The following is a 13,625-nucleotide window of genomic DNA, read 5'->3' as shown; positions in this document are numbered from 1 at the left end:
CAGAAACATCTTGTGGCTGAGAAGGCCAAGGAAAAAGGAACAGGGGCTCCCACTACCCCTGTCAAGGACACACCCACAAAAACTTGAGGGGCTCTCACTAGGTACCTAAATGTTGTTCAAATCTTAAACAGTCTTTTAATAAAAACCCAGAGCCAGATATCAGGGTGAAAGCTGACAAATCAGAGAAGCAGAACAGCCAGCCACTAGTTCTTACCTCTACGAAATCCTCACCCTAAAGAGAGTGAGTTCCTGTTTCCTTACGCCTTATATACCTTTCTCTGCCCTGCCATATTACTTCCTGGGACTAAAGGGGCATGTGCTTCCCAAGCAAAGGCGTGAGATCTCAAGTGCTGGGATTAAAGGTGTGGGTCACCACTGCCCTGCTCTGTGTCTAATCTAACGGCTGACTCTGTCCTCTGATCTCTGATCCTCAGATAAGTTTATTAGGATACATAATATATCACCATACCTAAAGACTCTACCACCTCCCAGTAGCGCCATGCTGGGGAAAAGCCTTTACCACGTGGCCTTTTGAGGGCATTTATGACTCCAACTATAGCTCTAGGTATTTACCTAAGAGAAATGAAAACATGCCCATTGTTGTGCTAACTTTTCCTGGGGAGATGCCAATAAATGTCTACTCATCCCAGATGGGGCATTTACCACAGACCAGAGTCATAATGCCACTGAAGGCCAGCTTAATGAACCAAGGAGTTAACTGCGTTACTTACAGGAATATGGGTGAGGAGTTTCAGGAGCAGAGGTCACTCAAAGGCAGCTCGCTCCAGCCTGGACAACCATTCAGGAGAGTTGCACCCGGAAGCTCTCAGAAGGACCACATGAAACTCCTTTGGATAGTCTTTTCTCCCCGGCAATTGTGTATTGCTGACAGAACCTTGGAGAGGAATCTTGTGAACTTTATAGACTTCAGCTTTTCCCCAAACTTGTGAGGAGTTTCCTTTCTCCCTCCAGGAGGGAATGCTTCAGTTCAGATCAAATTGCCCCACAAATGTCCACCAAATAATAATAATAATAGCCCCCCACCCACTGAAAACAATAACTGATCAATAGGAGGACAGGCAAACAAGTTGTGATATATCTAGTCAATGGAATATTATTCACAAAAAGAAACAAATTTGGTACATACAACAATATAAATGAATCTTAGATTTATTCAGCTAGAGAAGCCAGACAGAAAAGGGTATATACTGTGGGACTCCATTTGTATGAGCTAGAATGAGTGTGCTGACTTCTGGTGATGTAAACCGTAGAGGTAGTTTTGGGTGCCCACTGTATGGGAGAGGACTGCGGGGAGGGACCGAGAAGAGGCACAAGGGAATTTTCTTGAGTGATAGAACTCTTTTATATTGATTGTGGTTGTGGTTACATGGATATATTTGTCATGATGCATGAGGCTTTTCACTTTAAATGGGTGAATCATGTTTTGTGTAAAGCATAGCACCATAAAGAAAAAGAAGGGAAAAGGGATTGTGAAAGGGACCCTGGAGTTTTCAGGGTGTGCTGGAGAGTGTCAGTGAGAAAAGAGAGGAAGAAAAAAACTAAGAAAATATTTCCAAAATAAAACATCCTGCAGTTGCATTGAAAGATGATGGTGATGGTGGTGATGGTGATGATGGTGGTAGTGGGGTGGTGGTGGTGTTAAAACTAATTTTTAGGTCTCTAGTTGGAAGAGCTTAGGGACTGGTCCTCTTACTATTGGCCTGTTATGGGCTCCATTACAACATGCTTACCCTGTTTCCCCCTCCCATCTTGATGATATTTCATTACTGGAGTATCAGGCTTCCTCAGGGTGCACTCCTTGGCTCTTTTATGATATCATAGAAACATTCATTAATGAAATGTATAGCTGGGGTCCACATCTTCAGCTTCAATCAGCTGCACATAGAAAATATTTATGACAGCATTGTGTCAGGGCTGGGTGCCCACTGACTTTTGTCATGATTTCCTTAATAATACAATTTAGTAACCCTTTAAGGACATTTACTTTGTACTGGGCATTGTAACTACTTTGGAGGTGATTCAAAGTTCATAAGAAAGCACATGCCTTTAATCTCAACACTCAGGAAGCAGAGGCAGGAGGATCTTGGTGAGTTGGAGGCCAATCTTGCCTGCATAGTGAATTCACATGCATAGATCCTGTCTAAAAACAAAAGCAAAACTGAACTATATGAGTGAATTTATTTTCTGTTTGCTCAGGACTTGTCTATTCTAGAGCAATGGTGTGTTGGGTGTAATTTCAGTTTTTGAGGTGTTATTGGCTAGACCCTGCTTTGTCAGTACCTGTGTGGGACCTGGCTCCTACATGGAGTCTTCAGAGCACTTACACACCGAGTGACATTAGATTTCCTTTCGGTTTCTCTGTTTCTCCTTTACAGCATGCGTATGTATGTATACATATATGTATACATTTAAAATGATCATATTTGGTAGATTGATTATATATAGTAGATTATGTTATCTATGATCTCCATCTCGGGATCACAAGGGGTTGTATTTATAAAGTATTTATCATCAAAAAAGGATGTCAGGTCTAATGCAGTTGAGATCTGCAATATGGTGGTTAGGAGAGGGCTTTGGAGCCAAACTGTATATATAAAATCTTAATCACTTAATGCGTGATTTTGGGAAAATTAATCATGGCTCTTAGCAAAGGGGGCATAATACTTCTACCTCATTGGGCTGTATGAAGAAAAACAATTAGTGACTAATTAGTATTTGTAAAGTACTTTGGACAGTTTGGGAAAGCACACACTAAGTATTGAAGAAATTGTAATTAAATAATGTAAATAGGCTCTTTCCAGGAAAGCTTATCCATGTTCATGTGTCCAAGTTCTTTCTATTTATTACTGTAGAGACTTTTTAAATTTAAAAATATTGGTTGGGGATGTAGCTCAGTGGTATAGTGCTACTTAGGATACATTTTTGCTATGCTCAGCATCACAAAAAATAATTTATGTGCATGAGTGTTTTGCCTGTGTATATGTATGTATACCATGTGTTTGCCTGGTGCCTGAGGAGGCCAGAAGAGGACATTGGATATCCTGGAACTGGAATTACAGTTGTGAACCATTGTGTGGGTGCTGGGAGCTGAACTCAGGTCCTCTGTAAAAGCACCACGTGCTCTTAACTACTGAGCTGTTTCTGCAGCCCCCATTGTGGTTTTTGATAAAGAGGAAAAATTAATCCTTACCTTCCAAATACATAATTTGTGAATGATTAGTCCAATCATTTAGACTTCTCAATAGGGAAGGAAGAGAGATTGGAGAAAAGTTGTGTTGAAGCAACCACAGGAACTGAACAGAAACAAGAGCAAATAAACAAGGGAAAGCCCCGGTCTTCGTTCGGCCACTGTTACTGGGATGAACACCGTAATGGCAAGAAACTTGGCGAGGAGAGGGTCTATTTCAGCTTACAGTTTATAGTACGTCATATAGGGAAGTCAGAGCAGGAACTCAAGGCTGGAACCTGGAGGCAGGAACTGAAGCAGAGACCCTGGAGGAGTGCTGCTTACTGGCTTGCTCCTCATAGCTTGTAACCTTCCTTCCTTCCTTCCTTCCTTCCTTCCTTCCTTCCTTCCTTCCTTCCTTCCTTCCTCCCTCCCTCCTTTCCTTCCTTTCCTTCTTTCTTTCCTTCCTTCTGTCCCTAAGAGAGGTTTTCTCTGTGTAATAGCCCTGGCTGTCCTGGAACTTGCTTTGTAGAAAAGGCTGGCCTTGAACTCACAGAGATCCACCTGCCTCTGCCTCCCAAGTGCTGGGATTAAAAGCATATGCCACCACCCCTGGCTATAGCCTACTTTCTTATATAACCTGGGATAGCCTACCCAGGGGTGGTACTACCCACAGTGAACTGAGCCCCTCTACATCAATCATTAATCAAGAAAATGCCTATAGACTGGCCTACAGACAATTTGATGGGGGACATCTTCTCTGTTGGGGTTCCTCTTCCAAGAAGACTCCAGCTTGTGTCAGTTTAACAAAGAAACTAACCAGGACAGGTCCTACTGAAATTTGAAGCCAGGGAATATGGTAGAACACTAGCATGCAGGAGACAGAGGCAGACAGATCTCTGTGAGTTTGAGGCCAATCTGGCCTACATAGAGAGTTCTATGCTAGCCAGGCTGCATAGTAAGACCCCATCTCAAAAATAAAATGTAAAAATTCCTGGCATTATTTGATACTCATTTTATGTTTTGTAATTTTTTTTCAAAAAATGTTTATAGACTCATAAAATTAAAAACACTAAAAGAAGTAAAATGCATAACAGTAGTTAACATTTTGGCTCAACTTTTAATTCCTTTCTGGGCATTCATTCATTCATTAGCTATTTATTACAAAACACATTTCTCCCAGAGCAGAATCTAACAGTCACATAGCTTGTTTCAAGGGAGAGACTGGAGCAGGTCTAAGCCAGTTGAAGGATTTAGGATTTAAAAGAGCAAAAGGAAGTAATCTGCAGGATGAGTTTTCTGAGAAAAAAAAAGAGGGGGGGAACAGGTTTTAAGTAGAGGAGAAAGTTGCAGATTACAAGAAGCAATGTATGCACTGAATATACAAGAATATATGTACCTATGTGCATTATTATTGTGTCTTAATGCATTATATTGCTTCATCTACCTGTAGGTATGTATCTTATTGTATTTACATTCAGGTATGTGTCTACGTTGTTATTTTTTTTACAGTTATTGTAATAACTGTATCTTCATGTATTATATTGCTGTATTTTACTGCATTTATATGTAGATTTATATACTTTACAGGTATTTATCTTATAGTATTCATAGTTGGGTGTTCACATGTTTTTCTGAGAACTAGTCTGGAATCTACCTTTTCATTCTTTTATTGTAACCAAGTCCCCAGGCCTGTACTTCCCACTCCATCTTTTCATGCACGGCAAGTGGCTGCTTTTAAGGCCATCTCATATCGTTGGACTTTGTAGCTGGTTACAGTTTTCAACCTTCTCAGTGCCGTGAGTTATTATCTTGATGATGAAGTACTTAAAAGTGAAACCCAAAATGATTATTTCTTGAGCAGAAATTAGTGAAAGTGGAATTGCTGAGTCAAGGGTGTGTAAAATTTTGAGGCATAGAATCGTATTGAAACCTCACAGGCAGCCTCAGGTACGCATTCTTCAGCCGAGGAGGAGAGGCACAAGCAGAGAGGTTAAATAATCTGGCTCAAGGTCAAAAGTAATTAGATGTGGGTGAATTTAAAAACGGCGCGGGCTCGTCGGCAGCGGCAAGGGTGGAATTTGCGGTTTGGTGGAATTTTTTTTTTTTTTTAAGGCGTTTCTGTGAGGGTGGGGCCGGGCAGAGGGGAAGGAAACTTGTGTCGCAGTAAAGAAGGGGGGTGGGGGGAGATCGGAGTCAAACCCGAGCCGGCCTCGGCAAGCAAGGCTGCGGTCTGCGCTCGCCAGACCCCGAAGACGCTCGCGGGGAGCGTCGGAGTTCCCCGACAGCTCCGGCGAGGTCCCGGCCGCGTCGGGCGGTTGCCAAGCGTCTGCCCTGTCCAGCAGGCCTAGTTGCTAGGGCCTCCATTTTGGGGCCCCGGGGCCAGCGCGCCCCCGGAAGGGGTTGCGCGTGGGGCATTCACTTCCGGTCTGGGGCCTGCGGCGGCAGCGGTGGCGGCGGCGGCGGCGGCGGCGGCGGCAGCAGCGGGTCGGTGTAGAAAATGGCGCTGGTGCAGCGGCTCGGGCCTGTCCCCGCGGCGCTGCGGAGGGCTTGAGGCTCGCGAGCCTCGTTCCCCGCGCCCCACGCGCTCGTGCACTTTACACACATGAGGTGAGCGAACCGGAGGGGAGTCTCGCTCGGGGCCGGGAGCCCGCCTAAGGCGCTGCCGCAGGATCCCTCGAGCTGCGGGGCGGCGGCACGGGGCAGTCCCCGCGGGCGCGGGCCAGGGTGGGAGGCCACGGGCGGCCCGGGAAGCTTCGGCCCCGCGCGGGCTGCGGCTCTGGGCTCGGAGGCCCGCAGCGCTGCAGTCCGCAGCCCCGCCCCTCCCCCACCGCGCGGGCGCTCTGCCGCAGAAGCTCCGTTTTCACGCGCATCCCCTCCCCCCCCCCGCTTTTTTTTTTTTGTTTGTTTGTTTTTGTTTCCTATTTCAGAGAATTGGAAGCTAAAGCTACCAAAGACGTAGAGAGAAATCTTAGCAGGTAAGATGGGCGAGCCTTCAGTCTCCCGCCCCCTTTATAAACGTATGTTTCCACTCTGCTTCGCCCTTCCTGGGTTTACGGACCCCCCCCCCCCCCCCCCCCCCGTCCCCCTCATCCCGTGTCATTTGCTTTCGCACGCAGGGAACAGACATTCGGGAGAAACGGCCTCAGGGAATATTGCATTGGTGGTGGTGGGGGGGGTCATTGCAGGGAGACGCGTAATTACGAGTGTGTTCGTTCTTAAAAAGAAAAGCAAAAGGCAGTTCTTGTAAACTTAGTTAAAGCATTCTCACCCTTTTAGAATTTAATTAGGGGACTTGTGCATTAATTACTATTGTAAATGGTTGCAGGCATTGTGTGACTCATGATTGAGGCGGCCCTTATGGCGGGCTGTCAAACTGTTTTGGCTTCCCCGTTATTACTTTGTAGCTAAATTGTTGCCTTTATAAAAAGATACTATGTGTTCGCATTTTTTCCTCTCTGTCTCTGCACATTGTAGTCAGGCGGATTCTGTTGCATTGGAAACAGTTTTGTCCTTGAACTTCATCAAGCATAAACTGCGTTTTGTTTTCCTTTGAAACTACATTTTAGTCTGTGTTCAGTGTGTGCTCTTTTTATCAGCTGGGAAAGTAATTAAAAATTGTTCTCAGTAAGGGATTATCACTTCTGTTGGGCCTGAGTGCTTTTGCACTGGTAACTTAAGCATCAAATACTGCCTTAAAGAGAAGGGTTGCTTCTTGTCCCCCACCCCCAAGTGATGCATTTCTGGAAAACGTTTAGTTTTATTGAGCTGTAATTGCTTCAACATCAGGGAATTGCACTATACTTAACCCTTTTCCAGATCCATTTTAAAACGTGCTTTTCCTTTCCAATTCCCTTTTTTCTTTTGCATCATATTTGGACTCTCAGAAACTTTAAGATTAATACAAGCTAAACAGCTTCATTTGTTTTAGGTCTTAATATGGTTTACGCTTGTTTATTGGAAGTTCTAGGCTTATGTTGGGGTTATTAACACACTTGTAATTGCACAAATACTTTTCACCATGTAGAATTGTTCCAAATTTCTGGCTCTTTGAATTTATGTTAATCTGTTGGGGTGACTGTTAGAGAATCTGTTCTCTTGGCACAGGAACAGTGTTGGCTTACCCAGTGAGAGGTTTTCTGGAACTCTAAATAATTATGGAATCACTTAAAGGGACATTATCAGAGGCTAAATAACTGTCAGCTGTATTCTTAAACAAGTTATGTCGTCAGAAACCGGGAAAGAAATAATAAGATACAGAGCCAAACAAAATAGATTGAATTATTACCGTGTCATTTTAGTGACAGTGTAGATCTGGGGTCTTTTTCTCCTTCCGTGTTTGTTTTGTAGGGCAGCCACAGAGGTCTTGTTTCTGTGAGGGACCTAGAACTTAGGTACACATCGTAATACAAGCATGATTTTCATTTCTTATGACTAGGCAGAACTTGGAAGCTCTTCTATTGGCCTTGTGAGTTTGAATTCCAACTCTGCCACTTAAAATAACCTTGACTCTTGGCAAGTCACTGGGCCTTTCTGTGTCTAATCTATGAAATGAGAGGCTTGGTCCATCCAGTTACTAAGGTGTGTTGGGCCCTTGGGTTACATAAAAAGGAATCAAATACTGTCAGTATCCATAGAGGGCATGTACAATCTGGTAGGGAAACTATATAATATGTACATAAATAACGGTGACACAAGGTAGTTGATGGTAGGGGTCAAAAGGGGATGGATGACATTTCACTTAGTGCTTGAGGCACTTCAGGTGATCAAAGATAATATGAAAAAGAAAAATACTGAGATTTTAAAGCAGTGTTCAATGAAAAGGACCAGTTAAGGTGCTTTGAGTGGGGGGAGAGGTGGTTAGATTAGATGGGCACATGCTTCATTTTTCCCAAGTAAAAAGTATCAATCTTTACCCATTAGTACCCTGCTCAGGAAGTCATAGCAGATAATATTCACTCTAGTAAACTCTGAGCATTTTCTAGAAACCAGTGAGTGGACGAATCTTGGTAAATTTAACAACTGTTCATCGTATGCCTGCTGTACCCATCCAAAGACTTTACATGCCTTTTTTTTTTTTTTTTTTTTTTTTACCCTTGACAGGCTGGGTGAATTAGGTTGTTCCTAGCCTTGCTTTACTAAAAGATGTTTGAGGTATAAAGAGTTAAGTAACTACAGGAGGTCTGACCACTAGTAACTGCAGGAGTGCTCAGCCTTCATGCTGTGTTTAAACTCTCTTACTGAAGGGAAGGTGCTTCACCTTGAAAAACTGGGAAATTTCTTCTAAAAAGTAGAACCCACAACTGCATGCCATATGTTTATCTTGGAGTTTCTCACCATGGACACTGCTTATATTTTGCAGCAGCTAATTATTTGAGGATTGTTCTTTGCAGTGTGTAGGATGTCCAGCATCTACCAGGAGTACTCCCTACTCAGTGTTTGTAGTGATCAGAGTGTTTTCAGAGTCTGACAAAGGTCCAGGGGATGGGGGACAGCACTGTTGGAGATCTTGGTTTAGGGTTTTGAACATGAAAAGTCCTAAGTATATAAATGATGAATTCATATAAACATCTTTTTTGTATAATGGAAGCCCAGCAAACCCCAGTATGTGTATCTCCAGCTTGAGAGTTCTGTTCTGTGTGTGTGTCAGAGTTGTGTTGCCATTCTCCTCCTTTCCTGGGATAAGTGGCAAATTCTTACCAAGACAGTGCCAGGTGTCCAGTGGCAGTTAAGCAGAATGGCACAAGGGATAAATTTAGCTCATTAGGTTAGCTAGCTTTTAAAATACATTTTTGGCCGTTAGAATTGTCTCACTTTGTTAGTACCATGTACATTCAAAGGAGGGAGCTGTAATGTCTAGGTGAGGGTGACTACCATTGGAATGGAACTTTTTTTTTTAAAGGAAATAATTTTTTTTAAATGTTTATTTTATTATGTATACAGTATTCTGTCTGCAGGTATGCCTGCAAACCAGAAGAGGGTAATAGATCTTATTAAGGAAGATTGTGAGCCACCATGTGGTTGCTGGGAATTGAACTCAGGACCTCAGGAAGAATAGCCAGTGCTTTTAACCGCTGAGCCATCTCTCCATAGGAACCAAATCCATTTTGGTCTGCAGAGAAGATATCAGAACAGTAGAAGTAAAGACTCAAAATCCAGGAAGGACACAGGAATTTGATCTATCAGAAATAGCAAGCAGTTAATCAAACTGTCTTAAGGCATGTGATATGGAGGGCTTTGAATGGCAGGCTGAGAACTTACATATAATCTTTAGATGGTCTGTCTAAGGGGCCACTGCCTGCCTTTTGGTAGGGTACCAATATGATAGGAAACTCTTGTAGCCCAGGAATTGTGAGCAGGTGTGATTATGGGCAGTAGTTCTCTAGGTAAGAGTTGATGAAGATTTGCATGTAAATGGTGTTGGAGAGAGGTGAAAGGGAGAGATACTGAGGAAGTGGAACCTGGGATTTCAAAGCATGTTAGTGGTGAGGGAGCTCCATTTAGGTTCAATGAGAGATTGACCCAGCATCCAAGTGAAATAGAAATTTATGTGAGAGAAACAATGGTAAGTTACAATCACCAGTTTAGAGAGGAAACAGAAACCCTCCATTAACTAGTATAACTCAGTTGATGCAAAACAGTTAAAAAAAATTTTTTTTTTTTTTAAAACATGCATGGATGTTGTCCCTGCATGGATGTCTGCACATATTGGTTCCAGGTACCCATGGAAGCCAGAAGAGGGAATCGGATCTCCTGGAAGTGGTGTTACAGATGGTTGTGAGCTGCTGTGTGGGTGCTGGGAATCAAACCTAGGTCTTCTAGAAAAGCAGCAGGTGCTCTTAATTGCTGAGCCATCCCTCTAGCCCCCAACTGTTGTAATTTTTTAAAGTATATTTGGAGGCTAAAGTTGCATAGTTAGTGAATATTCAGAGCTGGGTCTTAAGGTGTCAGCTGGTATCTTACTTTTCAAGTGAGGAAATTCTGATTGAGAGACAGTCTCCAGATAACAGAGCTGGGACTCCAACAGACCTTCTTACTCCAATTCTAGTGTTTTCACTGCACATTTGATAAAATATAATGTACATTTATGCTTTTTGGACAGAAAAAAAGAAACAAAACAATGATCTCAATATATATCTCATGCCCATTCTAGTGATTTCTGTAATTTAGATGTGTTGTAATTTAGAAGTTAACATAATTTGTGATAGTGATCCCTGGTCTCAAACCAACTATTAAATGCCATTGTACAACAAATATAAAGGTGCTGTAAACCATATAGCATCTAACCTGGGACACTTAGCATTGAACCATGATTGTCTGGAACAGATGCTATGTCCCAGAGACCCAAGACCCAAGACAGGAGTGAGCCAGGGTATACCTCTCTCTAGATAAAGTTATTTGTTGTTGCCATTCGCCTTCCATTGTTTAGGTGAAAGATCATCCTGATTTTGTTAGGCTTTTCTGTTGCTTGCTCTGATGTAGCTTGCAGGCTAGGCTTTCTAGCTTAATTTGGAGATTATGTGGTAAATTAGCTGCTAAGATAAATGAATACAGACTGTAGGCTTAGCTTAAAACTGACAATACTCTGGAAAATTTGAACATGAACATCATAAAAAAGAATAGTTTATAATGTCTTTTGAATTTTGGCATGCCAAATATGTCTGAAAGTATAATTTGAAAGGCATAAAGTCTTTTACAGTTTCATTTTATGACAACCCCAGAATTATTGTCCATGATTGGAAATAAAATGGCATGTGTTACATGTATTCCATTCAGACTGGACAAATCTTACTCCAAATCGAGATAAAGTCCACTTAATTTTCATTTTTAAAAAAATCATTTGAGGGCTGGAGAGATGGCTAGGTAATTAAGAGCTCTTGTTGCTCTTGCAGAGGACCCAAGTTTAATTCAGGTTCAGTACTTAGTGCCTGAGTTGGCTGGCTCACAACCACTTGGAACTCTAGCTCTCGGGAATCTGCTAGCCTGTTCTAGACTCCACGGATGCTTTACGCACACATGCGCATACACACATAATTAAAAATACAATTAATCTTAACAAAAAGTCATTTGTAATCTTAAGCAAAATATCAAAACTAGGGTAGCAAATACTCTTGCTTTTCATGATTATTTTTGTCATTACACTTTATCTCCAGAATACAACATCATGTCTTAAGAGGATCTTGTACATAACAGTCAAATGACCAAACATGGAATGTGTAACTTTACACTACAGTTTGGTTCATATTTTCAGTTGTCATGCTGGGTTTTCTTTTCACCATTTCTTGATCCAGAGTTGCATTAGCTGTCTTGTCTCTGAAGCGTCCTTGCAACCCCTTTCATGACAGTGCAGTTTTTTGACGAGTTGTTTTGCATAATTCAGTTTGGGTTTGTCTAATCACTTCTGAATGACCAGACTGAGGTTAAATCTTCTTGGCTGAAGTGTCCCACCAGTGGTGATGTATGTGTTCTCAGGACATCCCTGCAGGTGTTCTTGATCATTTCAAAGGAATTTTCTCTAGCATTATTCAGCACTTGCACCTTTATGCTGGCCTAGTTAGTGTTTCTTTCATTATAGGAAATGCTGTTTAGTTTAAACTGAAACCTAAGTATTAAAATTGCAGAAATTACAAGTCTACTTTAAATTGACTAATGGTTGTGATTGCTACCTTTTAAAGAGTTTTTGAAGATAGCTTCCTTGTTGGTGGACATAAGAGTTGTTTTTGACTTTGATCAGTGATGGTTGGATAAACTTGGTAAGAAAATGAAACATTGGTTAGGTTTGTAATGTGTAGTCTATTTTTGTTTATTTTCTTTTTGAGACAAATTCTCACTTTAGAAGACCAGCTTGACTTGAAATTTGGGATCCTTTTGCCTTATGCTTATACTTCTCAGCTGAGAGATTATGATCTGCACCATCATGCCTGGTATTTAGGTTAGCTTGGCATTGTGGCCACAGACTCGATTCATGCTGAGTAGACAAGGTATTCATGCTGAGTGTACAAGGTATGGCAGGTGAAGAGAAGTAATTTGGAAAACTGAATATGTATTTGAACAATATATGTATTTGAACAAAGAAACAAAACAAAAACCCCCAGAACCAGAGACTCGGTATGCATTAGAATGCTGTCAGAGGAGTTGAGGTGAGATTGAAGAGAAAGAGTAAAATGTAACTGAGGCAGGCTTTCAGTCTTAAGAGGAGTTCCGTGAACATAAATAGAATTAAAAGTTCTATTTAAGATTTACTTTAAACATCGTTTGCATACTCTGTTGAGTTGGCTAGGCAGCAGAAATCCTAGCGTTTCCTTTCTTGTAAGCAGGGAGAAACGTTTGAATTTTCGGCAGTAAGGCAGTAGTGTTATGTGACAATGACTCAGCTTCCCATTTTAAGTGGAATGTTCAAAACAGATTGGAACCTAGTTGAAGAATTTTATACTTTGAACCTTAAAAGCTATTTTCTGCAAACAGCAATTGATTGGATTTTGTATAACAACAAACAAGCCTGAGCCAGTTCACTTGTTTTGCTGTCCTTAGTGAATTGCAGTCTGTTAGCATTTATTGGGCAGTTTGCTGCAGTGATCCTGGATGTTTTTAAGTGATGGCATCTGTGTTTTGTTGACTGTAGTCCCTTCTTTCTCCTGTGTCTCTGTCCCCTGAAAAATGCGTATGTGAGCTAGCAGGAGGAAATGGTGCAGGTACCTAAATATACTCTGATCTTAAGAGCATTCTAGCATCACTTTACCTGTTGTTAACTGCTGCAAAGGGTGCAAGAAAAACGCATTCTTGTTGTGAATCCTCAAGCAGGTGTGTTTGCTTATATGAATAAGGCCCTCTGGGTCCTGTTCCCAGTGGGGTGCATCTGTAATTCCAGCTCTTCTGAGGTAGAGGCAGGGAGACCCAAGTTCAAGGCCATCTGGGCTACGTGAGACCTTGTCACAAACAAATAAAGTATAAAAATGGGAAGGAACATAAGTGAACTTTCTCTGAATTACTGCAGGTTAGCATTTCAGGCCACAGTTGTAAGCCAACTATTGGAAACTTCTAGTTCCTCAATGGCTGTGGAGTCAGAGCCAACTCCTGTTCAGTGCTAAGATTGTTTAGTGCTGTCCTGCTTTTGATGTGTCCTCAAATTCTTCTGAAGGTACCACTCTCTGTTCCTCCCCGCATCATGTAGTCCCCACTGGCCTTGAACTCACTGTCCCTGCCTAAGTGCTGAGACTATGGGCACAGACTCTCAGCTTTTTAATGGTAGCACTATTGCGATCAAATTTCCATGCATCTGAAGTATGTGGCTTATACATTCATCACCTCTGTGATTCCAGAACATGTTTGCACTCACACTTCCTCTCCCCAAATCCCAAATATTTAGCAGCCACTCCTCATCATTTACTATGCCTTCTAGCTCTAGTGGATGTTCCTATTCTGGGCATTTCATAAATAT

General features: G+C 42.0%; 1 protein-coding gene across 8 annotated transcripts in view; it reads left to right on the top strand.

Moving 5' to 3' along the window:
- Tnrc6a (trinucleotide repeat containing adaptor 6A) overlaps positions 1-13,625 on the top strand; it is a 175,429-nt gene that overhangs the window by 82,602 nt on the left and 79,202 nt on the right. For 3 of the 8 annotated variants that reach the window (XM_052712382.1, XM_052712381.1, XM_052712386.1), the window contains exon 3: positions 6,118-6,165. The exons of 4 other annotated variants lie outside the window; for them this stretch is intronic. In XM_052712382.1, coding sequence (XP_052568342.1) covers positions 6,118-6,165 — 48 coding nt within the window. Of the gene's footprint in view, positions 1-5,385; positions 5,798-6,117; positions 6,166-13,625 lie in introns of those variants that run through there. One more of the 8 variants, XM_052712384.1, reaches the window with a different exon arrangement.

This window comes from Peromyscus californicus, unplaced genomic scaffold (genome assembly GCF_007827085.1).
Source record: "Peromyscus californicus insignis strain IS unplaced genomic scaffold, ASM782708v3 Scaffold_4__1_contigs__length_199733344, whole genome shotgun sequence".
Classification (NCBI taxonomy): Eukaryota; Metazoa; Chordata; class Mammalia; order Rodentia; family Cricetidae; genus Peromyscus; species Peromyscus californicus.
This window is presented reverse-complemented; position numbering and strand designations above follow the sequence as displayed.